General features: G+C 36.9%; 14 protein-coding genes across 14 annotated transcripts; 9 read left to right on the top strand and 5 right to left on the bottom strand. All coding sequences in view use genetic code 12, as the record gives it.

Annotated features, from left to right (window-relative positions):
- Nucleotides 1–108: 108 nt before the first annotated feature.
- Nucleotides 109–816, bottom strand: PRP11 (spliceosome assembly protein PRP11; the record flags this gene model as incomplete). The annotated part of the gene is made up of 1 exon (XM_064997524.1): nucleotides 109–816. The coding sequence occupies one exon, from the start codon at nucleotides 814–816 to the stop codon at nucleotides 109–111; it is 708 nt and encodes a 235-aa protein (XP_064853596.1).
- Nucleotides 817–1162: 346 nt separating this feature from the next.
- TAF11 (TATA-binding protein-associated factor TAF11) lies at nucleotides 1163–2272 on the bottom strand (the record flags this gene model as incomplete). Its single annotated transcript, XM_064997523.1, has 1 exon — nucleotides 1163–2272. The coding sequence occupies one exon, from the start codon at nucleotides 2270–2272 to the stop codon at nucleotides 1163–1165; it is 1110 nt and encodes a 369-aa protein (XP_064853595.1).
- Nucleotides 2273–3160: 888 nt separating this feature from the next.
- On the bottom strand, nucleotides 3161–3650 carry QCR6 (ubiquinol--cytochrome-c reductase subunit 6; the record flags this gene model as incomplete). Its single annotated transcript, XM_064997522.1, has 2 exons — nucleotides 3161–3502; nucleotides 3588–3650. The coding sequence occupies 2 exons, from the start codon at nucleotides 3648–3650 to the stop codon at nucleotides 3161–3163; spliced, it is 405 nt and encodes a 134-aa protein (XP_064853594.1).
- A 328-nt stretch (nucleotides 3651–3978) lies between these two features.
- On the top strand, nucleotides 3979–5487 carry DASC09_039220 (C2H2-type zinc finger protein; the record flags this gene model as incomplete). Its single annotated transcript, XM_064997521.1, has 1 exon — nucleotides 3979–5487. The coding sequence occupies one exon, from the start codon at nucleotides 3979–3981 to the stop codon at nucleotides 5485–5487; it is 1509 nt and encodes a 502-aa protein (XP_064853593.1).
- A 406-nt stretch (nucleotides 5488–5893) lies between these two features.
- DASC09_039210 (LMBR1 domain-containing protein) lies at nucleotides 5894–8194 on the bottom strand (the record flags this gene model as incomplete). The annotated part of the gene is made up of 1 exon (XM_064997520.1): nucleotides 5894–8194. One exon carries the CDS (start codon nucleotides 8192–8194, stop codon nucleotides 5894–5896), a length of 2301 nt encoding a protein of 766 aa, XP_064853592.1.
- Nucleotides 8195–9986: 1792 nt separating this feature from the next.
- On the top strand, nucleotides 9987–10916 carry DASC09_039200 (uncharacterized protein; the record flags this gene model as incomplete). Its single annotated transcript, XM_064997519.1, has 1 exon — nucleotides 9987–10916. One exon carries the CDS (start codon nucleotides 9987–9989, stop codon nucleotides 10914–10916), a length of 930 nt encoding a protein of 309 aa, XP_064853591.1.
- A 779-nt stretch (nucleotides 10917–11695) lies between these two features.
- DASC09_039190 (uncharacterized protein) lies at nucleotides 11696–12085 on the top strand (the record flags this gene model as incomplete). The annotated part of the gene is made up of 1 exon (XM_064997518.1): nucleotides 11696–12085. One exon carries the CDS (start codon nucleotides 11696–11698, stop codon nucleotides 12083–12085), a length of 390 nt encoding a protein of 129 aa, XP_064853590.1.
- Nucleotides 12086–12396: 311 nt separating this feature from the next.
- On the top strand, nucleotides 12397–13470 carry DASC09_039180 (endonuclease/exonuclease/phosphatase family protein; the record flags this gene model as incomplete). Its single annotated transcript, XM_064997517.1, has 1 exon — nucleotides 12397–13470. The coding sequence occupies one exon, from the start codon at nucleotides 12397–12399 to the stop codon at nucleotides 13468–13470; it is 1074 nt and encodes a 357-aa protein (XP_064853589.1).
- Nucleotides 13471–14273: 803 nt separating this feature from the next.
- DASC09_039170 (uncharacterized protein) lies at nucleotides 14274–15248 on the top strand (the record flags this gene model as incomplete). The annotated part of the gene is made up of 1 exon (XM_064997516.1): nucleotides 14274–15248. The coding sequence occupies one exon, from the start codon at nucleotides 14274–14276 to the stop codon at nucleotides 15246–15248; it is 975 nt and encodes a 324-aa protein (XP_064853588.1).
- A 1721-nt stretch (nucleotides 15249–16969) lies between these two features.
- DASC09_039160 (zinc-dependent alcohol dehydrogenase) lies at nucleotides 16970–18022 on the bottom strand (the record flags this gene model as incomplete). The annotated part of the gene is made up of 1 exon (XM_064997515.1): nucleotides 16970–18022. One exon carries the CDS (start codon nucleotides 18020–18022, stop codon nucleotides 16970–16972), a length of 1053 nt encoding a protein of 350 aa, XP_064853587.1.
- A 2250-nt stretch (nucleotides 18023–20272) lies between these two features.
- Nucleotides 20273–21415, top strand: DASC09_039150 (zinc-dependent alcohol dehydrogenase; the record flags this gene model as incomplete). Its single annotated transcript, XM_064997514.1, has 1 exon — nucleotides 20273–21415. The coding sequence occupies one exon, from the start codon at nucleotides 20273–20275 to the stop codon at nucleotides 21413–21415; it is 1143 nt and encodes a 380-aa protein (XP_064853586.1).
- Nucleotides 21416–21658: 243 nt separating this feature from the next.
- Nucleotides 21659–21856, top strand: DASC09_039140 (uncharacterized protein; the record flags this gene model as incomplete). Its single annotated transcript, XM_064997513.1, has 1 exon — nucleotides 21659–21856. The coding sequence occupies one exon, from the start codon at nucleotides 21659–21661 to the stop codon at nucleotides 21854–21856; it is 198 nt and encodes a 65-aa protein (XP_064853585.1).
- A 250-nt stretch (nucleotides 21857–22106) lies between these two features.
- HTC1 (Htc1p) lies at nucleotides 22107–22934 on the top strand (the record flags this gene model as incomplete). The annotated part of the gene is made up of 2 exons (XM_064997512.1): nucleotides 22107–22200; nucleotides 22312–22934. The coding sequence occupies 2 exons, from the start codon at nucleotides 22107–22109 to the stop codon at nucleotides 22932–22934; spliced, it is 717 nt and encodes a 238-aa protein (XP_064853584.1).
- An 810-nt stretch (nucleotides 22935–23744) lies between these two features.
- Nucleotides 23745–25409, top strand: DASC09_039120 (transcription activator GCR1-like domain-containing protein; the record flags this gene model as incomplete). The annotated part of the gene is made up of 1 exon (XM_064997511.1): nucleotides 23745–25409. One exon carries the CDS (start codon nucleotides 23745–23747, stop codon nucleotides 25407–25409), a length of 1665 nt encoding a protein of 554 aa, XP_064853583.1.
- Nucleotides 25410–25881: the final 472 nt, after the last annotated feature.

Here is a 25881-nt window from a genome sequence, read left to right as displayed (position 1 = left end):
TAATTGTTTGTACTTTTATACACGTCAATATAAATTTCTCAAAAGTAATTTATTTATTTTCCATTTTTCTGACGTAAAAAATCTTTTCATAACTATAATACACAAATCTCAGAGGCCTCTGAAAAAGAATTGTAAGTAGTAAGTTTTGATATCCGAATCCCAATAATCCCAAAGTCCTGCTCCTTCATTTTCATCATCCGCTGATCTAACAATTGGTTTGTTGGGTATTTTGATCCCAATATTCTGATATGGTTCTGCACTGATAATCAAATATTGGAAATCATTCACTACTTCGTCATTCTCCTTCTCAATTATATCGATTTTTTGCTCGTAATAACTCATAAATCTATGCATTGGTTTGACCTCCTCTGCAATTCTTAGAAATTGGCAACTGACCAAAAGGCCCAATTGTTCAGTGACGGGATGTCTTATCTTCTTGATCTGATATGCTGGAGTCCCGATCTTGATGTATGATTTCTTTGCTATGTTGCTAATTCCATTTATCATATCCTGTTGGTTCTGGTGTTGTTGATTTGCCTTTTCAACTTGGAACTGTCGCTTCTTCAAATTTGTTTGATGTTTTTTTCCCTGGACATGGATTAAGTAAGACGATTCCGACACATGGGTAGTCAAACAAAGTTTACATTCAAGAAACCCTAAATGGTTTCTAAACACATATGGGTCGGTTTCTATAAAATTATTATTTCCTTGAGATAACAATTCACGAACCCTGGCTCTTCTTGCAGCATTTGTCTCTTGACTCGAGGCAAGACCACCACCACCTTGTTTATTACCAACTCTGTTTTGATAGTCCATTCTAATGGGAAATATATGCTGGCCAGTGAATAGATTGTAGATACTTCTCAAGTTTTTGCAAAATTCGTTTCTAGTAGATAAATAGATGACATTATTGAAGTAGAAAAAAAAAAAAATTGATGAGATGCGTGAAGTGCGCTTAGCTTACCTTTGTCACCTACAACAAGAACTGCCGTACACTAGGGCAAAATTACTTCTTTAATGAATATAGATAGACGAATTGATAGAGATTTGTCTCATTTCAAGATGCGATTATCAGGTTATTCTCACAATCATTCAATTATCTTTGAAACCCAAAAGTAAAGGAAAAAAAAAATTGAAGCGCTAACTATTATAATACAAACAACTATCTAAACATAAACCCATTTCCATCACCTTGATCTCTGATATTATTCGTGGGATAACCATTTTCAAACTTATATAATCTAAAAGCCTCACGGACATGGAATGGGGTAAGGGGAGGAGGAATTGAATCACCAGATTGTTGGACCTTGATCTTTTCGCTCAACTTACCACTACTCTGGGCAGCCTGGCCACCAATATTATTATTGCTATTATTCACTTTCTGTTTTTTACTTTTTTGGTATTCTTCAAATTTTGCTTCTCTTTTCCTCACGATCCTCTCTGCCACTTCGACATTTTGATTATTGTCATAAACATCTTTGCATTTTTCCAATAATTCCATCATGAAATACTTCGCCAACCCACTAATAGCAAATTGTGATGGTCCTGTTAAGTTTTGACCAATGACCGCAGTAGATATCTTTTTGAAAAACGACTTCGAGAGCGCCGATCTTTTGTATGCCTCGTACCTTTCAGCCTGATCTGAATTGAAACTCTTCATTAAAAGCCCCTGCTTTTCTCTATTAGTGATCGGAGATAAATCAGTAGGAATTGGTTCCATATCTTCCTCATTTAACTTGTTAGTTTTGCTGCTATCGGTAATGAAGCTGCTCTTGTTCTTTGTTTTGTATTTCGCACGCAACGCTGCCTTTGAATCCTTTTGTGAAGACCCAGCACCTTCCTCATCTTCATCAGCCTCAATATCATCAACATCAAAATCATCCTCCTGTAAAATTTTTGATGCCTCATCTTCTTTTTCTATCATTTGTTTTGTTGAAAGAACATTTAGTAGCCTATCCTCATTTAGATGGTTGAATATTCTTTCGTACATGTAAGCAAGATCCTTTTCATCATCGCTAACATCATCCACTGTTTGATATTTTTCAGGAGAGCGCGGCAGTTCTGGTAAGTCCTTGATATTATTATTTTGTGATGCTGAAGTACCATTTCCCAAAATGTTGGGATTCTCTACCTCAACGACATCATCGTCGTCCTCGTTTTTTATCTCTATATTGTTGTCATGATTTTCGATTATTGGTTCTTGGGTATTCTGAGAAACAAATCCACTGTTATTATTGCCCGGAGCCTGGGCAGAGTTAAATCTCTCTGACATTATCCTTTTAAATGCTTTGTAGTGTACGGAGGATGGCTTATTCGACGGCTATTGATGTTTAAAGATGTGCAGCTCAACTTTTGGGGGATAAATTTGAGTTGCCCCCGTGCTGCCTAACCCCTATGGCCCGCAACATTCACAAACACCATATATCTCATTTTATAAAGTTTACAAAGATAAGGACTCTCTGTCCCTTAGTATGCTAAGTTGTCAAAGGCGTTCGAGTCATGATTAGTCATAATTGAATTGAATTTTGTTCATATCAATTACATACTGGCAACATCAAGAACAATCAGATTTCAATATTTACGAGCCTAACTAAACCCTCCACTCCATAATTTTATAATAATATGTTTATTAAGTTCAAAAACCTTGTCATAAAGAAAGGCATTAGCAAAATAATGATGATAGAGATTTTCTTCTATTTGCTGACAATCCGATTAAGTGAATACATCAAACATGAGAATATGAAAAAGAAAATATTAAACTCAGCAAACACAAGCTCTTTTTTTCCTTCTGCTAGTTATTCCTCACTATTGAAAATCACAAAAATGACACTGATCGTTCAACAAAAAGAAAAAAAAGGATAAGATTTTTATGATGAATATTGGTTGATGAATTTTTTGAAGAGCTCTCAAGAAAAGAATGGAGTTTTTTCTTGCAATATTGACGAAACTGAGATTTTCGCAACACTTATGCTTGTTGAATGATGTAGATGGTGACGACAAAAGTTCGTATATACAATATTGAAAACTGATGAATAAAGGGGATCAAGGGTTGGAATGTTTTTATTTTTTTTTTGTTTTTGTTTTTTTTGCTTTTCGAAATTTAAACTGTTTGTGCGAGCTGATCTCTTTGAAACTACTCTATTACAATACTGAAACATCCTTATTTCAACTTGTAGAACAATTTTGGAGCAGCACAGTCGTTGATACAATGTTGCAAGTGGAAGAATTCTTCAATACAATCTTCCTTGTAACTCTTTTCAGCATAACCTTCTTCCTCCTGTTCCTTGGTGACTCTTTCAACACATTCTTGGTAGTGGTGGACATATTTGGCACATTCAGAGGTGGTGGTACATTCAGCTCTCAATTTGTCTAATGGATCTTCAGCTTCTTCTTCATCTTCATCGTCTTCATCTTCTTCATCTTCTTCTTCTTCTTCTTCTTCTTCTTCAACTTCAACTTCGACTTCAACAACCTCAACTGGTTGTTCTTCTTCTTCTTCCTCCTATAATGTAGTTAGTAAAAGCTACTTGACTTCCTCTCAAAATAGTTTGCCCCATTTGGCAGGATAATCCTCAGCAATGACATACTTCAGAATCAGCGTAAGAGACGGTTGGGAGAACAGAGGCTAAGAATTCACCGAAAAAAGACATGGTTGTGATATTATTATTCTGTAGACGTTGTAGAATGCACTGGGCCTATTCAAAAGATACTACCTGATGATTATTTAATTTTTTCCCATCTTACATTTTTCGTGTAATCACCCGAATTTCCATTGGCTAGAAATTTTTCACACAATTGGGGAGGGTTTTCCCTTTTTGATCACGTGTTTTGTGATTATGTAAAAGATTATGTAATTTGAAAACCAGGTTACGCTGCCCCTGAACGGGAGTGCGAGTTATTATTTTTCTCTCAAAATTCTATGGTCACCAACAATAACAACAATAATTCTCAGTGAAAGGCAACAGGCACCACAGAATAATGAAACAAGAAGGCAGTAACCCTGTTGCGCCTCTCCAGGATTTAAATGGCGACTCCAAACTCCTTTGTCAGTGGGATGGCTGTGAGACCCAGTTCCACGACCTTGATTCTTTGGTTCGTCATTTAATGATAGTTCATATCAAGTCAAGACAATCAAAATACAAATGTGAATGGAAAGATTGCACCAGGAATGGCATATATCAGCCTAGCAGGTTTGCTCTAGTGTCGCATCTAAGATCGCACACTGGGGAAAAACCATATTATTGCATTATCCCCGAATGTTTGAGAAATTTCACCAGAAGTGATGCCCTAGGAAAACATATCAGAACAGTCCATGATGTTTGTCCAACTCATACAGATTTGAATGAAGAACACATCTATCCTTGGTGGTTTCATCTAAAGAGAGACTTATTGGGAAATGAAAAGGATACTATGCCCGATAATGAGGAAGTACAAAATCTAAAGAGCCTTGAATTTGCCAAACACTCTCGAAGAAAATATTATGAGTTAATTGATCATGTTGATGATATTAATTATATTTACGACATATTATTCAAAGATGGAGATGACCACCACCAACTCGATGGTGGTGACCATGCCGAAAATGATGTCAAGAAAAAGGGCGAGCAATATAAACGGCAAAAGACTAGTCTGAATGCCAATGAAGGCGAACTTAACAAGATAATCAGATTAAACAAGCAAATGAAATTAACCGAGGCAAAAGAGCAGAAATCTCAAAAATCTGAAATACGATCCAAGGCTATGGCACTTCCAAATTTGCTCAATGAGGAATCTGACAGCAGCCAGACTGCTTTCACATCGCCTGCGGAACCACCGCAGAGAATGAAGTTATCTTCCATTCTTAGTGGTGATATAGGCGAGGAAGAAGAGGTGGCCAAAGAAATTAATATCATTGATCAAGATTCTGAAAATGAAGATAAAAATTCTAATGATAATGAAAACCCTAATGACGACGAGATGATGAAACTCATTGATGAACCGATTTCATTGGATTCATCTTCGTTGAAATTCAAAGAGAGGGTTATTGATAATTTTAATACTAAAGCTAAAAAATTACAAGAGACCATCAACAATATTGGCAATAATGACTTTTTGAAATCGGTGTATGATTTCACAACTGCAAAGGCAAACAATAAGGAAGGTAGTGACATGAAGAAAAAAATTGCGAAAAAAGCCAAGAAGTCCGAAGAGGATCAAATCACGGATGACGAGACTAATGATAAGCCACCAACAAACGCGATGGCTGAGGGAAATGAGGATAGTGAATTGGATGAATTTGTAGATCACAATCCAGAAGCTCAATATAACAAGTTGAAAAGACACTATCTTTGGAATTTAGAAATCAATCAAATACTAGAAAAAGATTTGAATCAATTAGTTAAAGAAAAGAAGAAGTTGTTTTTACTAAAGGAGGCATTATTTGATGCCAATTTAAAGCTTGAGTTTGCAGAAAATGATGACGAGCTCAAGAAATATACTGGTGAATGAGTTTTGATGATTTAATGACTGTGATTAGTTAGACGTTATGAATTTTTTTTTTTTTTTTCTCTGGATACGAATTTTGTTGTGTGTGTTTTTTTCTTATATTTTGCTGTTTTTAATTCTTCTTTTCTTTGTACTGTATTAATTAAAAAGTTTTTGTTTTTATGAGTTTCTTATCTTTGCTGTAAGTTGCGAAATCATTTGGTGAAAAGTCCGAGTATACACATTCAACGCAGGATAGAACAAAACAAGAGTATATTGACAAAAGAAAACATAAATAAAACTAAACATAACAATACCTAAATAAATACAAAACAAAATACACAACTCCAGAAAAATGTTCCCTGATAATTTCCTTAAGATAGTAAATACAAGCATTCGTAGCACATGGGGATTCATTATTTTTCATTTTCTATCTCCATTCGTTATTGAATTCGTTGCTAATTTCTTCCTCTTCATCTTCCCCGCTAAATTCAAACTCTAAGTCATAATCACCTCTCAATGCAATCTCTCCGTGTGCATCATCATCATACCCATCACCATCTAATAATCCCAATCCTCCATCTATTGTAACACCATCGCCTCCATTTCTGAACGACTCAGCTCTCTTGAACAATAGCTTTAAGTAGTGTCTAAGGGAGAAATTATAAAAAATACTGTAGTTATCGTCATAAGTGTTTAATAACGACCTGGCGTTGGTCAATTCATAGTTTATCAAAACATCCACTCTGGAGATTATCAATTGTGCCTTTCGGGAACATTGAGGCCCAGATGCCTGTAAAGAGTTTAACAACCTAGAAGAAGAAGAGGATGAGCCATCGCCATAGTTTCCGAATGTCTGTCCCTCATCAGAATTGGTATTACTATACGCCGCACGGTTCAGCTCATGGTCGTAATCTTCATCATCTTCATAATCATCATCCATGTCATCAAACAACAAAAACTCAAAGTCTTCGATAATTCCAGAAACTTTCCTCCGAAGCCTATTAAAACTAGAATTTTGTGATACAGTTCCATTGACATTTATGCTCTTGTTTACCTTAGAATGTGAGTTCTGGATTTTATAAAATTGAATAATGATTGGCACCAACACAAAATAAGGTAAGATGTTATTGATAGACTGACCAATACCGATAAGATTAATTGAGTTACCCAAAAACAAGGCGAACTGAGACTTTTGAAATTTTGACGCCAATGATTGAGCACCATTATCATCGCTATTGGATAAAATCTGTCCATTCAATAATGTAAGGAAATTGTAGCATAATGGGATGGTTAATCTAATCGCATAAGAGGAATACCAAACACAGCTTGAAGGGTTGGAGTTCTTGTGGATTAATTTATAGATCGTGAATATCTTTGTTTTAGAAAGAGAAATTAACGCTGCAAAACTCATGAAGCTCAATAAAACCAAAATGAACATTGTGGTAATCAATTCGTTATTATTAGCATCGTGACGGAAAACTATAATGTTAATTAATGAAAGTTTTGTATTGTGGAACACCTCAGACATAGCAATGAGGATGGATAATGAGGATAATAATAGTCCATAAAGTTTCAAACTAAATGGGTTCAAATAATAATAGTACCAGTATTTCGAGCTTGCAGATTTGAACAACACCTTATTTATCAAATGATTGATAGAAAATTTCAGGTGGGTTTTATTAGGGGTCCTGAATGTCAAAGTGTGAGTGGTTCGTGAATTTTTGATGTCTTGGATTTTTATCACTTTTTTAATCAATGCATAATATAACGATTCATTTATAAGATATTGATAATAGGAGTCCTTAAAATTTTTAGTTATGCCAATCAAAAATTCGTCTGATAATTGATTGTTGACAAGCACCATTTCCTGATTAAAGCGATTATTATAATTATTTAAATTGCTTTGCAAACTTATGGTATGTTGATCCATGCTATTAGCATTGATATTATTATTATTATTATACTTCAACAGATTATTAACCGATGAGTATAAGTACTCGATCCATTGTTTATGGTATTCATTATTTTGCACGTCAATAATCGAATGGAGATTCTTTATCAAAGAAGTGATCTGATTGAAGTTCGTCTTTGAATCATGATATTCATCTTTCAAATTCAAAAGCTTCAAGAAATAATGGTTCACTAAATATCGATCATTCAATCTGATGATGAAGCTATTCCAGAAAATCGTCTTAGGAAGGTTCACTAATCCATAACCCATGAACCAGATTGCCAAAATCAACGAATAACTGTGTGACATGATAATTATCAACGCCTTAATGGAAGTGAAGGTCAAGCCAATATTGAAATACACATAAACAATCCCAATTATACCCACAAGAACATACACCAGGTAAAACTTTAAATTGTAAATGATAGAATCATGAAGTCTCTTCTTGAATATGAAATTATTCGATGAAAAATAACATTGAATCAATGGCAAGACCATCCATGTCATAACAAACCCTAACCAATAATTAAATCTCCAAAGATTTAGGATCAAAGTCTTAGATTCAACATAGAAAAAATTGTGCAGGCCTGGTGTCTCCAAAGAAGAAGATATTAAATCAATTGGCAACAAGAAGATACTGGAAAATGGGATGTATAAAGCAAGAACCAAAATAAATGACAATAGTGGCGGGTTATTGAGGATATTGCTAAATAAGTTCACCGAGTATATCGATAACAGTACACTAAATATGAAGGCCGCCAATAAACAAGGCCACATAATTTATTAATAATGAATGTTTTTAAATGTGTTTTTGGTGATAATTAGTTTTATCATTAATGTTATTGTCGCTGCGAAGGACTTGTGTAAATGATTACTTTGTTGTTATCCGAATGGTTGGATCATATTTTATCACGTGTAATTCCTGGTAGATGGTTGCAATATCAAGGCATACATAGTTGATGAAGTTACATTTGAAAAAGATAAGAGCAAGGCTTACAACTTCACTATTAAGATAGTATCCAATATATATTCTTTTGATGAAGGCCTCTCATTTTCAGCGATCAAAACTTAATTTACTTTTGTAAAAACAACCCAAATTAATCATGATGCAAATAGTAAACAAAAAATTAAAAACATGTCACAATAATGTCATAAATTATATCAGCGTGCTATTCTTTTGAGCTTCTTGGAAGTGTATATATGTATTGACTTTTCATATTTTGAATCATTCCAGAAAAACAAATTTTCTGTTTGTTAAAGTTCCTCTACATATATTGTTCAATTGAGAGAAAGAAATATAAGTTTTGTTACACTATTCTAGATTAGCTTTCAGCCATAATTTTTCTGGGAAAGGAAATATACAGGTGCAATGAGTATAGCTAAATAAATGGTGACTCGTAGGATTACCTTCATCTCTCCTGATAATACTTTAATGAGGTGTATGTGAAGATGCTTGATATCTCAGAGGAATCCTAGGGATGCTGCTTTAAATAATTATGAAAGTGCTTCTAATATTAATTTGTTTGAGTACTGGTCAAGTAAGCTATTTGAATCCAAGATTTTATAATTAAATCATTTCAGCGACGACTGCTATCTTATGGGTGTACACTTTGTGCGGAATTACCGATAGTGGTGAAACTAGTAAAATTGTAAAAACTTGCAGAAACTCCCAAATGCAAGTTGTTTACCAAACAAACGAAAAAAGTCCAATAACATAATCAACAAGTCGTGGTGATACAAGGCTCTCTTGGATACAATATCGGATATTTTCTATTGTCATTTAACTCTCTACGTATCTGCAAACAGCTAAGCTTTCAAAAGTTGGAAAATCATAATAATGTGTTTTTTCCCAATATTCTCATGCATTAGAGATTTGCAATCTCAAGACTATTACCATTCGTTTGAAATTTTAAGACAGTGTTACCATTTGTTTGAAATGTAAAATCATTATTACCATTTGTTTGACCTATCTTTTTTTTAGAACAGATCTGTGTTTCTTCAACTTCCTTCTTGATACCTAAAACATCCTCTTGTCAGGATTGGTACATCTTTATGCATATCATGCACCATAATTAAAGGGATGATCCCATACTTATTTGAAAAAGATGCACGGTAAAATCCCATACGGACAAGTAACGAAAAATTCAAGGCAGATTTGACACACCAAGACATTGGTAAACATGTATGGTTTTCAATTAGTGCTCTTGATGTGGACATACAGCCAGAAGTTATTCCGTTCATCATTTTTAGTGGACTCGTTTCATGTGAGGGTGAATTCAGGGCACTTCACCCTGGATTGGTTTGATATTGGTAAATTATTGATGGATACTGAAGCTAGCTAAACCAATAAATAAATAATTATTTCCTTCGTTAATATCTTTTCTTTTTCTCGTTTCTTTTTCTCGTTTAATAGTACTCCATCCTTTATATTTAATTTACCATTCGTTTCATCCATTTCCATTACTATCGATTAATAACAAAAGATTATTGTTGTGCCATTTTCGATTAATATTTTATTCATTCATTATAATATTATTATTACCATCATCATCATAACAGTAATACAGACATGTCAGAATCCAAGAAACACGTAACTTTCAACAACTTGGCAGCAGTCTTCGAGTTTAACAAAGATACACCACCAATAGTGGTTAACAGGATTGGCAGCAATTCTAGAGCCATAAGGTATCCAAAAAGTAGAGCCATCAAAAAGGCAGCAGTTGCACATCCGTTGATGAGTTATCCACAAATGTTCCTTCCTATGATGAATCAATACCAATATCAATACTTTTTGGCCTTACGGGCACAACAAGCTTTAAAAACACAACAAGCATTACAAGCACAACAATCATTACAATATCAAAAGACTGGGGGACATATGTATATGTTACCAATGACTTTCAATTCAAGATCTCAACTCAATCAAGCTCCTATCAATCCATTTACACAATCATACAAGTGCTGCAACTCCTATAACAATAAAAATATTAACAAATTAGCCCAAAAAACAGGATATCATACCAACCCACTAATCCAAGATATCTTGGGTGATGGAAGTGAAAATGAGCACCAAAAATGTGACGACAGAGCTAGTTTGATCAATGATGAGGAGCATGCTGATGAATCTTTAACTTTAAACGATGAGGATTTGAAGTATTTTAATGATATTCCGGGAGACGCTAAAGAAGTTTATGATGAAATTGCGACTTCAGGGAAACAAGAAACCCATCCAATAATAACCTCGCCATTATCTCCTATGGTCAACAAAAATACCACTTCTTCCTACTTGCTTTCATCCAAATTAGCTCAGCCATCTGGCGAACCTCTCCATTCAGGTGGTAAACGTTCTCAAATCACACATTCAGCCTCAGTTCCAAGGTCATTTTACAGTAAAATTCCCGCAACCCATGATGCTAATCCTTCAAGATATCAGGACTTGTACGAATACAAATTCAACAATGTGAACGAGCCTCTCAGAAAGAAAAGAAGGGCCTGCTAAAATATTTGATTGCCAAAATTTGGCGGCAAAGGTTATACATTGCAATTTGTTACTGTTTTATTGAGTTTGGTTTGGTTTGGTTTTTTACTTTACTAATACTTCACTACTTATTCAATGGCCTTTCTGATACATTCATCAATACTAATTTCCTAAATCAACCTTTTGATATCTAACATTTTTTTCTTGTTCCTTTACACTATAGCTTCCATATAATATCTCCATCTCCATCTCTGCATTGCATATTATTTTTATTAATAAAGTTAATGGTTTTAATTCTTCTAACTCTTTCCGTTGTAACGAATACGCGAATCATGTTTAGAGAGAGAAAACGGAAACAAAGAGGCGTTCCGGGTAATCAAGATCATCACATACATGTGCATATATATATAAATGTGTGTTATAACATTGCTCGCCTCCAAGAAATCACTTCCTATTACTATTATTGCAGAATTGTATAGTTCATACTTTTATTATTGAAGCAATCTGTTGTCAGTACACCTGCCGAGATAAACATATACCCATATATTATAAGGCATAAAACTTTTTCGTTTCCTTTCTCCATTACTACATGTTGATCAAGTTTGTGGTTACTTTAATTACTTTGATTCCTTGGGGTTCCAGCTACTTGGTTCCTCCAAATTTAAGTCCGCAACTCACGGTCTCTTTAGAAAATATGCCTGAAGGTTTGGATGAAGAGCAATACCGACAGTTGATTGAAGATACGTTTGAACTCATCAAGGAGCATGAGAGAACCCTAGAAGAATGGGGGGCGGTCTACGATGTTTGGCAGGCAAGAGAAGGATATCGAAGAGTTTAATAAGCTAAACTCTCATAATCCAGATAATTTGCATCGTGACACATTTGGAATTGTCAACGATATAGATGATGGGGTTTCTGCGGATCCAAATGTGATGAATGAGTTCGTACTTCCCGGCGGAAAGAGTGGCGATTTTGAGGTTTTTAGAAATAGTGAAGACAACAGTAATGGTGATTCTGAGAACTTTTACTTTGCAAATTTGAAGCAAAGAGATGATACCAATAAGGATTTCGAAAACGAAGAAAATATGGAGCAGTTTGATAGATTAAAAGATGAGTCTGGACCAGTGGAGAATGATACTTTTGATCTCGACAATGATTTGGATGGAAATGATATCAAAAGATTCGAATAGCTTGTAGAACGCGCTATCTTCAAAAAGCATGATCCCTATATAAAGGTGTATCTTCTTAAGGTATGCTATCGTACCTATTAAATCCGATTGCCTTTTTTTTTTTTTAATTATTATCTATTCCTCTAATTCACAAATGCCTTTAGTTTTTTAAATATGTGATCAGCTATATTGCGTAGGGCGGGGGGTTTGTTTTTCACGTGCAGAAAAAACCGCATCGCCTGGAATATGCCAAAAACAAAGGAAGAGATGATGAGCCAGATTGTGTTTTCCCAGCTACATCTCGCACATTAATTCTATACTAACTAAATATAATGCCAGTTGGGACTGTTTCTCTGGTTTTGAAAACTATTTATGGAATCTCTTCAAGAATTCCTTCTTTACATTATCCAACGCCCCAAACACTGAGTGGTGCAAACGATCCCACCATGGGGAAATCGGATAAGAGCTTATCCCTTTTTATCCGTCTTTATACACATAATATTCGTTATGACAACAACAACCTTTGGGAAGGAGAGCGTCCTTGGAGTGAACGCAAATATGCCGTGGCTTCTAGCATCAAATTCAATGCCGCTGGGGATACAAACAACTTAGTTGTCGCTTTGCAAGAGGTGCTCGAGAATCAAGTTAAGGACCTTCATGAATTATTAGGAGCTGATGAATGGAGTTACTACGGCATCGGCCGTGAAGATGGGATTACTAGAGGTGAGTACAGCCCAATTTTTTGGAAGACATCACTGTGGGAATTGTTGGAATCAAGTACTTTTTGGCTAAGTGAGACCCCTGATCGACCATCAAAGGGCTGGGATGCCCACTTGGAGAGAATTGTTGGGTGGGTGCGTTTGAAAAATAGGAAATCGGGAATAAAAGTAAATGTTTACAGTACCCATTTTGATGATCAAGGAGTGGTGGCCCGCCGGGAAGCTACAAAATTGATTATTTCCAAAATGCAGGGGACAAATGACGACCCAAGCTTCCTCGCAGGGGACTTCAATACTGAGCCAACTGATGAGCCGTATAAAGTAGCGTCCCATCATCTATTAGATATCTCCAAACAAGTCACTCATAAGGCTGATAAATATGGCCACTATGGTGACGTCACATATACCGGGTTCGATGGGGGTATTCGAGAACGGGCCAAGGTTATTGATTATATTTGGTGTGAAAATCCTGATAAACAGAGAGAAAAAGGGTACAGTTTGAAATTCTCTGGCTCCGGAGTGTTACATTCTCAGTATAATGGAGAGTATATGAGTGATCATAGGCCAGTTGTTGCAGATGTTATTGTTGAGAAGGCAATCAAAGATGATGGGTCAAACAATGATAAAGATTACGTTATTTTGTTTAAGCCGAAAGAGGATGAGACAAATAAAGTGATTGCGCTTTGATGTGGTTTACTATTTCTTTTTGGGTATTTGGGTTTTATAGCAATGTTAATATTAATATAACGGTTTAGGAATAATTTGTAGAGTAGTCGAAAAATGGAGAGAGAAAATATCGTGATCACCATCACGTGCGTGTCAAGCCAATTTGTTACTTTTTTTTGGCGATGAGGTCCGGATAAAAAAAAAACCGCCAAAACGAAAAAAAAAAAATAAAAAAAAAAAAAAAAAAAAAAAAAAAAAAATTCTCCCTTCACTACTATACTGAAAACCACCACCAGAACTTTGACAAGTTCCATAGATACTTTGATCCAATAGAATTGTCAATCCCACAGCTATTCAGATTTTTACAACTTCTTAAGCTAATCTCCATTTTAGCTGATTCAGAAACGATTCTTTATTTTTAGTTTGTTTTGAAGAGTACCAAAAAAATAAAAAAAAATAAAAAAAAGTAAAGCTTGCAATTGGAAGCAGTTACAACAGAATATTTGTCAAAGGTTTTTAATATCAGTCAGTTTAGACAAGCAAGAGATAACCAAGAAGAATATAATAGTGAATTTCTTCTTTTCTTTTTCATTTGGATGTTGCTGTTGTGATCATATATGCAAAAGATACTATAATAGATCATCACGACGTCAGGAACAAACAATTTTATTACAAGACGCTAGTATCCAAAGTCAATTATTATCTGCCTGCCGGTTTTCATAACTCTATAATACCTATTAGTGCTCTAATAGTTCATTTTTTAAAAAGCGAGAATCAATTTTTGAAGATCTTAGCCATTCACTTGATTAATACACACAGATACAATGAGACGAAGCTACGAATTACGACTCGAGGAACAAACCCGCAAGTTTGAAGATTTGCAGGCCATGTCTATCCCAAACTTGAGCAGTTTGAGAAGCAATCATCATCTTAACCCACAACAACAATTACAAGAACCTCAGCAAGTGTTACCACAACAAAGTAGCGTAATGAATTTGTTGAACCAAGACTTGGGAAATAATATGGTTACCATGGACAACAATATGAATATGAGTGCCGCTGTGGATGATCAAAGAAGCGAAAGTACCAGTGAGGAAAGTGCTGACGATATAAACAATAACGGGCATCTTGCTAGAACGCGTCGTCAAACCAGACATACCCAACAACAACAGCCAAAACAACAACAACAACAACAACAACCACCACCACATCATCACCACCATCATCACCACCATCATCAGCAAGTTGCCCCAGTTCATATTTCAAATGGGGTACATAAAGTTGCTAATCATAGCGTGTTAGTGAATAATGACATGGGTTCCTCGCCTTCCTCGACATCCTCGGCATCTTCTGCTCTGATTTCCAATAATAATATTATCAATACTACCAATTCAGCCAGCCGCAAGCGTCGCCGTAACAACCCAATAATTGCAACTACCACTGTAGTTACTCCTGCTACATCAACCAGAGCTTATCGTTGTCCAGACTGCAATGAGCTTTTCGCCCTAAAGAGAGAGGTCACTACTCACCGAGCGTTTGTTCATACTGGAGTACAATTATATCCTTGTTCACATTGTGGGAAAACTTGCACTACAAAGCAGCTTTTGACGAACCATATCAATGGAGCCCATTTGGGTAATCGTCCATTTTCTTGTGAGTACTGTGATAAAGGATTTGTATCGAAGCAGAACATGGAAGCGCATAGGGACAGAATTCATCTCAAAAAGAGGCCATTCAAGTGTGACAAATGTGATAAGGAATTTTTTAGTAAATATGACCATGCTAAACATCTGTGCTGAAGGTTTTTTTTTTTTTAAAAGATTAGTGGAAGTTGAAATTTTAAACTTGAAGTGGATCATAAAATACAAGCTTTATTTGTTGGCTATTTTCCAATAATTTTTTGATTAATCTTTGCTATTCCAGCCTGTTCTGTTTTTGAAATATTTTGATTTTGCCTTGTGTGTAATTTGTTTCTTGTGTTTGTTGTACATTAGGGGTTGTCACCTTTTTTATACTCTTATTATTATTATTTTATTATTATTATTATTTTATTATTATTATTATTACTTTTATTATTACTATTACTATTTTCATCTTTTGTTATTACTACTTTTATTGATATAATGTATTATTCACTCGATCTTGAATTTCTAATTTTAAATTTTTTTGAAAGAAAACTCTATTATGTAGGTGAACTCAAAGAAAGACCACGATTATCGTGAGTACTTAGAGTGTTTTTTTTTTTTCTTTTTTCCTTTACACTAAGGAAACCATAATAGAAAGATAACTATTGTTTTTCTTGAAACACTCACTCTAATGATGCTCACACTAATAGAATAATTACTGAGTAACTGTGTCCATAAAATTATTCACTGCCATTTCTTCAACGTGATGATCCATGTTAACGGTTACATTCTGAGATTAATTGATCATAATTCGATCTGATAGCTTCAATTAACGGAGCAGATCGCTTGTCGTTCCAAGGGGTGCTGAACCCCATTACCCATCCTCAGCACCCCTGGCTAACAAGCACAAATAACGCTATTGCACTATTAATCAAAAACAAGCAAATTACAAAGATCTTGAGCTAGAGACCCGAGAACCATGTATCAGCTACACTAAAGGTCTGGCAGCTAGATTCACCAGCTGTGTTATATTTTTCTGGAGGTATTTGCGTGTATTCTTCTTCCAGAGTGTCTGTTCACTGAAAACAGGCATTATTGGGGGGTTAAAATATCTCAATTCCGGGATGGTTTCCATGTACGTGAACCTGGAAACCCATATTTGCTTTTAGTCTATTGATTATTCTTAATAGCTATTACTATTATTATTATCACGCCCAAAAATTCCTTCAACTAGCCTCAAAAACATTAAGTCATGATCCCCAAGGTCAAGAAAATGTAGTCTCTCTGGCATTCTCTTGGGACTATATATATATATCTATATATTAGAAAAAGTTAATCTTTTTAGGCCTAATAAGCGTCTGTCCTTATAAAGCCTTCCAGCGGTATGACGAAAGAAACAGTAAATTAGAGGAAGTCCCTTTTGTCCCATCATCATTTGCCATGCATGTATCTGTGTCCATTAGTTGATAATCGACACCTAAGGTTTATACGCATCATCTTGGAACGATAAACAAAAATAAAATGGAAGTTGCTTTGTCTTCACGTTGGCCTTCATGCTTGTTGCTACTTTTTCAATATTTGAATAGTTTTATACTGAAACAGCTTCCACAACCGTGAAGTGCCAAAATAAAACAGGATACTTTTAATTTTACAATGAGTTCTTCTATTAAATAGATATATGCAGCATCAAATGTATTAGGGATACTAAGATCCAATTCTATACAACATGAAACAGATATTCTTTTAAAAAATAATAATAAACAACTTCCTTATAAATACAAAAACTTCATTACTTCGTCAAACTTAAAACATCATCAACACATCATCAGCACATCACAAACAAACAGCAGCAAAAATAAAAAAAAAATGAACAAGTTTTTCACAGACCAGGCCATCTATTTGGAAGTATCCAAAACATATCTACCCAAGATCTTACCTTGTTCCATCAATTCAAAAACATGTGGCAATTCACTCAAGCCAACAACCTTCATTGGACTCTTAACCAAGCCTCTGACAAAGAAGTCAACGGCTTCATCAGTGTCAGCTCTGTTACCAACATAAGAACCCTTGATGGAGATACTCTTAACAACAGCAGAGAAGACTTCGGCATGGGCAACGGCACCAGCTGGCAAACCCACAAGAACAACAGTACCACAGGTTCTAACATATTCACAAGATTGGGAAATGGCCTTTTCAGAAACACTGACGTTAATGGCACCGTGTGGACCACCGTTGGTAGCCTTTTGGATGTCACCAACAAGGTCCTTGGAGGTAGTAAAGTCAACGTACTTTTCAGCACCCAAGGACTTGATAAGTTTACCCTTTTCTTCACCACCATCAATACCGATGACTCTCAAACCCATAGCCTTACCGTATTGGACGGCAAGAGAACCCAAACCACCACCAGCACCAGAGATGGCAACCCACTGACCTGGGTTCAAATCGGCGGTCTTCAAGGCCTTGTAGACAGTGACACCAGCACATAAGATTGGGGCGACTTCGGCCAAGTCAGTACCCTTTGGAAGTTTGGCGGCTTGAACAGCATCGGCAGTGGCATATTGTTGGAAGGAACCGTCGTGAGTGTAACCAGACAAATCGGCTTGAGGACAGTTTGGCTCAAATCCACGGGCACAGAATTCACAAGATTGACAAGAACCGTTCAACCACTTGATACCAGCCAAGTCACCGATTTCAAAGTTCTTGACTTCAGAACCCTTGGCGACGACAACACCGGCACCTTCGTGACCACCAACCAATGGCAATTTCACAGCCAATGGCCAGTCACCCTTCCAGGCGTGCAAATCAGTGTGACAGACCCCGGAATACTTGACATTGACCAAAATTTCATTTGGCTTTGGAGTTGGAACTGGGATGGTCTTGTATTCTAATGGACCGCCGTTAGTTTCAAAAACGACACCCTTTTGGGAGGTTGGAATTTCAAAAGACATTTTTGTGTTTGTGGTAAATATTTCAATATAAGATATTTAATTGATTAACAGAAAAGTATTTGTCAAGGCGAGAAGAGAGGAAACGGAAAGTTGGTTGTTTATATAGTTTACAATGCTTGCAACTCGAACACACAAGTGGGGTAGTCAAGTGATGGTTCTCACAAAAGTGAGTAGCAAGAAGTTCCGGATTCCAAGATACATTGGCAGCAAAAGATGCCCGGCATGGCGATAGATTGCTGTAGAAAACCCGACCCTCGGATAATTTAGGAATTATTCAGTTAGTAAGTGTACGCACGGGTGATAGGCGTTCCCTGCTGGCTCTATGATGTCTGCGGGTGAGTAGGGGTGCTGGGCTGTTGTCTGCAGGTGAGTAGGCAATTTATTCGGATACGCACAATAAGAATTTTCTCTGGGAAGAACAGAAAAAAAAAAAAAAAAGATGGTATGACGGCAGAGTGGAAAGTACATCAGCGTCAGTAGACTGTATTTTCGTGATTTTCCATTTTGTCGTGATGTCTTGTCATCAAGTGATTCCTGGTTAGATTCGGTGTATGAGAATTTTACTCACTCACTCGCTCACTCACTCACACGGCGGCTTTTGTTGGTGGCGGGGGGTGCGGTGTACGTTTGTCCCCCTCCCCCACTCTTCACAGGCAATTTAGTTGCTTGGTTGCAGCAAAGTGGGGCAAATGTGGACCATGTATAACAAAAACAATAGTCACGTGCATAATATTTACATTCGCCCGCCAAAGAGAGGAGCACCGGTGAAATGGCATAGCGTACTGCTTTCAATTGAACAGTATGACGTAGGCAATTAGTAGAGATCGGTGTGTGGCATTTCCAGAAAATTTTACTCCAGCGGGTGGGGGGTCTTCCTTCTGCTGTGAAAAGCGGAGTTCATCATACCAGCTCGGATCATAGAATGAGCAAAAGAATTTTCACCGAGTTTTGGCCCATTCACAATGTATATTTCATATTATATGATGTAATAGACTCCAATGCTCGCCTCATTTCTACTTTTCCAACAACTTGTAGGAATTGACTACAACTTCTTGAAGAGATTAGCTCTATTAATCTATCACCCGGAAGGGAAAAAACGAAAGTACATGGTAATTGTGGCATAGCGTAGATACTCCTTTTTGTTAGGGGGGCGGTTCACAAACACTGCCGAAATGTCAATAATGTTGATGTCAAGTCCCCCTCCCTGTTTATTTTTCCCTAACAACAAGCAATACCAATAGGTGTGGATAAATGCTCAATAGAGGCGTTACAGAATGAGACTATTATCTTTCATGCACACATGACCAGTGAATTGATCCCCGGGTGTCTGGTATATTTATTTAACTTTCGATGGATGTAGCAGCATGTAGTCTATGTCCTTCAACGATCAGAACATCGATCTTTGCTTTTAAGCTACTCAAAAAATAATTTGTTTCGGCAATAGATGAAAACTTCATCTATTCAAGGGAGGACTCCCGGAAGTCAGTCACGTTTTGCAATCAAAAACGTTTGAGTTCCTCCACGCAAACATTATTCAAAACTACGGCGTTGAGTACACGACCATAGATCCATCTCTACTGGACTCAAGGTAGAAAATTGATATCATTTGTCAACAAAAATTCCCGTTCTACGTCTAATGGATGAGCCCCACATGTAACACCCTGTGTGGTTTGTGTAAGTGTCACCAAGACAAGGCTATTGTCTTTTAGCGTTGTCAAAAAAAATGCTGCATGATATGATTTGTGTAAACTTGTTTATTTGCAAATATGCGCATCAATGCATTTACAAAAAGTATCATGGCTGTACAAAACATCTAATTAATAAGACACTATTCAATTTTGGTAGAAAGTGATTGTCACAGCTACATGATCATGAGCTGTTCTTCAAGCCATTCCTTAAAAAAAAAAAAAATAGACTCCTGGTCACATAAATAAAGACCCCTACCACAGAACTATGTTTTTGTTATTTATTCCCTGGGTGACCTGCTGCTAGCATACACTCAGCGTAAAAATCTGCTGATGAAAAAACTTACCTCCCGGCTCTGGCGATCATCAAATTTTAGATATAAATGATCCATGCAAACATATTTTTCAATTTCATTTTTCTTTGTTTTTTGTTTCAAATAGATTTACCATTTAATCTTATTTTTTCCCACACGATTTTAGTATAAACGTTATCAACATCGTCAACAACAAACCGTCAACTGACTACAATCTTCTTTCTTTTACCCGAATATTCCTTTAACGAATAATGCTTAGAACTTCATCTTTCTTTACCACATCTCTTACTAGATCTGCTCTATTACAAGCAAACAGAACTTTTGCAACATCATTAGCTTCCAGATTAGCCATCCCAGCCACCCAAAAAGCTGTAGTTTTCGACACAAACAATGGTCCATTAGTTTACAAAGATATCCCGGTTCCAACCCCTAAACCTACCGAAATCTTGGTGAATGTCAAGTATTCTGGGGTCTGTCACACTGATTTGCACGCCTGGAAAGGTGACTGGCCATTGGCCGTCAAATTGCCATTGGTTGGTGGTCACGAAGGTGCCGGTATTGTCGTCGCCAAAGGGTCGGCAGTTACAAATTTCCAAATTGGTGATTTGGCCGGTATCAAGTGGTTGAACGGGTCTTGTCAATCTTGTGAATTCTGTGAACAAGGTAACGAATCCAATTGTCCTCAAGCCGATTTGTCTGGTTACACTCACGACGGTTCCTTCCAACAATATGCCACTGCCGATGCTGTTCAAGCCGCCAAAATCCCAAAGGGTACTGACTTGGCCGAAGTCGCCCCAATCTTATGTGCTGGTGTCACTGTCTACAAGGCCTTGAAGACCGCCGGCTTAAGCCCAGGTCAGTGGGTTGCCATCTCCGGTGCTGCTGGTGGTTTGGGTTCTCTTGCCATCCAATACGGTAAGGCTATGGGTTACAAAGTTTTGGCTATCGATGGCGGTGAAGATAAGGGTAAATTCTGTATGGAATTGGGTGCCGATGCCTTTGTCGATTTCCGTACTTCGAAGAATCTTGTGGAAGATATTCAAAAAGCTACCAGGGGTGGCCCTCACGGTGTCATTAACGTTAGTGTCTCTGAAAAGGCCATTTCCCAATCTTGTGAATACGTCAGAGCTTGTGGTACTGTTGTTCTTGTTGGGTTGCCTGCAGGTGCTGTAGCAAAGGCTCCTGTGTTCGATGCCGTTGTCAAGAGTATATCTATCAGAGGTTCATATGTTGGTAACAGAGCTGACACCAGAGAAGCTATTCAGTTCTTCGCTGATGGAAAAGTCAAGAGTCCAATCAAGATTGTTCCATTGAGGGAATTGCCTAAGGTTTATGAATTGATGGAACAAGGTAAGATCGCTGGTAGATATGTTTTGGATTGTCAAGATGTTTAATATTCAAGATGTTTAATATTAATGCCTACTATAATAAGAAAACATATTCATAAATATTTAATTTTCACCATTCTACTGGTTAGTTTAATTACGGTGTCCTTATTTTCTGTTTTCCCTTTTTTTTTCTTTTGTTTGTGTTGTTGTTTAGGATGTGTTAAAATTCTTTAATATTGTTGTTATATTGTATGCAAAAAAAAAAAAAAAACACTAAGATTGTAGAAAAAGAAGAAAAAAAAAATAATCATGGGTGGCAAAAGTTATGTGACATTGCATTATCTATCGCAAAACTCCGAGTCTCTGATTGCAACAGTATCCGAAAATATGCGGTCCGGACCCATGATCTCCAGCCCAAAAGGGAAAACAACAGAATCACTAAGCAGTGGGAGGGCCCCCAAAGCTGCATTAACGACAGTTTTAGACGACAATAGATCGGTTTTTTGAGGTGTATTTTTTTTTATTTGTCCATACAGTACCCCTGGCATACAAAAGAGCAACATAGACAATTCGAGGACTGGTTTCTCAGGGGGTAACAAATTGTGAATAAGATACTTCTCACTTCTTTTTTACTCTTCGCTCTCATTCTTTCTTTCCACACTTCATCCTTTTCATTTTTCATTTTATCGTTTTTTCACTCTCTACCTCAGAACATTGACCATCAAACTAAATACATCTAATTATTATTGAATCCAAGATGACCGGCAAAGAGAACACAGAGATCCAAATAGTAAATGGAACTAAATATTTGGTGAATCCCTTATCGTGGGAAAGAATTAAGTGGATTGTTGGTAAGTATCGCCCCCTGCCGGTGATAACATTCTCAGAATGATGGACATCATTTTTGAAGATATTCACTCAACACTTTGGTTCATGGAACTTTGACTAACATAAGATAAAAGGAAATAATAAACTTGAACTATTCGCTCGTTCGCCTACAGAAGCAAAGAAATACAAGGAATTCCGCGACTCATTCAAGAGCTCCAGTTCTACCACTAGTTTATACAAACGTCTTGTATGCCAGCAGCTTCAATGGGCGCCATTATCTATCATTAATGATCCAAATATCGCCGATACAGATATAGAAATCTCCTCTGCTAGTAAAACCCTATTTTACGCTGCTTCCGATATCAAGATTTTAAAGAATGATTTCCCATACCATTTTGAGAAAGCAGTTACGCATTTATTGGTGTGGACAAAAGTTCCTATTCCATCAGATCCTCAAAGCAAAGATGGCGATATTTCCCCAGCCACAAGAAGGGTAATTAACAAATACATCTCCAAGACATTCATGTCACTGAATGAAGGTTCTAGAATGCGGGTGGAAAGTGGAAATATAATGTGGTTCCGTAACTGGTCAGCGCTACAGAGTGTCAAGCAGATAAGCCACATCCACGTTTTGATACATGGGGCTTCTGATGAGGATATTGAAAGAGTTGTTGGAAGTTCTGGCATACCTTTGACTCTTGAGGAAATTGAAGAGGCCGAGAACCATAAAAATTTGAATGTGAAGGAAAATTTGTAGGGGAATGTTTTATGAACAATTGAGAGAGACAAAAAAAAACGCAGTTTAACCCATTTTTTTTGAAGCCGCATTATTTTGATATGATATTCAAAAAGAGAAAAAAAAAAATATCTTAGATGTTTGTGTTTGATAATAAATTATAAACACAAAATAAATGAAATATTTCCAGCTTTTTTGTCTGTAAATGTGTCTACTGGATATATATATTTTCCAATAACTAGTGATTGTTTCGTCCTCAAGGAAAGAAAGCTGTTGATTTGCCGTTATATCTCTTTCCAAAAGAGGTCTCTCTCTCTCTCTCTCTCTCTCTCCCTCTCTCATTCAGATTTTTATAGTACGCGTAGGGATCTACGGTTGAACTTCGTACAGAGAGATTTTGGGAAAGGATTGTGTAATTATTCATTTTGTAAACTTCGGTGATGCTACGATTATCGGTGATGCAATATATACGCAATTCTTTGGTCCGCAAAATCGCGCTGCAACCCATGGGGCTTTTGTTCATCATAAGTAAATTGGGAGATGATCCCTGATAGTAGGTGTTTTGTTTCAACTATGGGCATCTATCTATTTGAATTATACAACCAACACCCTTTCATTGAAGATGGCTATAGCAGGACGGACCACCCTTACAAAACACCCACACACCTCCAACAGCTGATATCGGGGATATCACCAAAGTAGTGCGTACTATCCAAAAAGAAAAAAAATTAATTAATTAAAACACGCCAAACACATGGATGTGGTAGCCCAGAAACAATAAAAAGCGTTGCCTTCCACAAGAAGATATATGCCAGACAGATCTGTTTGGAAATGTCTCGAAACATTTTGGATAATAGTAGCCAAAGTTTTGCCAATTTTTCCTATGCCTTGCCTCCTTCAAATGGTAATCGAGGGATCACTAATAATAATGCTGCAAACGCTAGCATGAATTTGACGGCAGCATCGACAGCCCCAGCCCCAACCGCGTCTGCAACCGTAAGAATTGTCAACAACACTGTCACTGCTAATACGAATCCTTCTAGAGCCTCATTACATCGCCACTCCACTTCCAAAAATTCTAATTCTACAAATATCCCCGGTAATGGAAATGCATTATTCCATGAAGAGCTTACCAGAGTCAACCATTCGTTATCGGACTTGCGCAAGAAATATGATCTTTTGCACAAAAACTACATAGAACTACGGGCCCTGAATGAGCGATTGACATCGAGCTTGGAGTCTCAACGGATGGTCTTTATAGAGCTTTTACAAACGTTAACGAATTCCAGTGCTAGAGTTTCCCGACAACTTAGTGCCGCGAGCCATACGGTTCATCACCAACCTTCGCATCCTAATAATGAGCAGGCTAATATTAACAGTGGGAGTATGAATAGTGGATCAACAGGGTTTGATCAGTATCAAATGTCAACCTTGATCCCCTCAAGTATGATCCCTAGCGGATATTCGTCTGCTACTGCTGCCGACCCACTCCATATGAATAATGGCCAGTTGATGAATTTTGTTGCGGCATATAACCCGCGTCAACAGCCAGATCAACAGGACCATATTCAGCAGCAACAGCAGAACGTTCATGTACAACCAGGCCATCTACAGCATCATCATCAGCAAGAGCAACAACCACAATCACAACAGCTAGGATTCCAAGCGGCGGCAGCGGCTTTAACACTATCAAGAAACTCATTAGGAACGCACCAACAGGCAGGTACCGGCCCCGATGCAACAACAGTAATGGAACATCTTCAACACAACAATGATGACATAGGCAGTGAAATCAATACCAATACTAATGCCAATAATCACAATGATGACCCTACAAGAATCAGTACATCGGGCCTTGATGAAGATAATATAACTAACAGCAAAAATGGCCAAAGAGTTAGTGCTGATCAATCAGCATCTCGACCTCTGACACCCTCAGTTGCGGCTCATAATAGTGTTAGAAGAAGGGCAAGACACCGGATGACAAGTTCTACTGACCAAGAATCTAGTAATGGATATAATACCTCCCATAATACCCCGATAAACAGCAATAATAACTCAAACGAACATAGTATTGGAATGGTATCGAATCCTTCATCTCCTGACTCCCCGAGTTTAGAAACCCAAGAACCTCCTGCAAAGCGACACCGTTTGGATCCAATATATGTTCCACGAAAATTATCTGACCAGGTTTCAGATATCGTTGACGAGTATGTCAATGGTGTACAAGGTGGGCCGTCTATTAGGGATTTGGAAAGAACTCGTGGTGCTAAATGGCGGGGTGGTGCACATCATCCAGTATCTAAAAAATTTGGGAGAATGAAACCAATTTATGACGCAGTGGAGAAAGGAATGGCTATGAACTGGACACTACAAGCCATTGTTGAAGTACTTGAAAAAGCTAGAGAATATGGCAAAGATGGAATAACTGCTAAAAGGTCAATCACATGGTTGCAAGAGCATATCCCGAAAGAGTTAGACAAAGCCAGAGAATAGAATTTTCCTATATTATCAACAAATTCTTTCGTCGCATATAAGTCCACGAAGCAGCAAGACTAATGAATACCCATAAATTTTTGTGTTACTGGCGTTTTCCCCAAGGCTCTTTTCCCGGGTTCCTTCCCATGTTTTATTTTTGATTGTTCTTTCTTTAATTCTGCTCGTTTCTCGTTCTTGTTTCTTTACTATTAATATTTTATTATATTTTATGATTTGGAAGGTATCTACATAGTCCATTCGGCTATGCGGAGTTTCCCAAACCCTAATTTCTATAGGCTTCTTCTTTTTCTCGACCGTCATATAGCCATGCTTTATGGGAGACATCCCTTTGTATTATAGGTAATGATATATAATATACTATAGATTATGTTCTATTTTTTCGCTCGTTCCTCATCTTTTCCTTTCGTGTAATTCTCAAAGTTCTTTTTTTCAATAGAAACTATTAGATAATATCGATCGTATTCTTTTG

Source organism: Saccharomycopsis crataegensis (assembly GCF_037102585.1).
Source record: "Saccharomycopsis crataegensis DNA, jcf7180000000084, whole genome shotgun sequence".
Lineage (NCBI taxonomy): Eukaryota > Fungi > Ascomycota > Saccharomycetes > Ascoideales > Saccharomycopsidaceae > Saccharomycopsis > Saccharomycopsis crataegensis.
The sequence above is the reverse complement of the archived record's forward strand: the minus strand, read 5'-3'. Positions and strand labels throughout refer to the sequence as shown.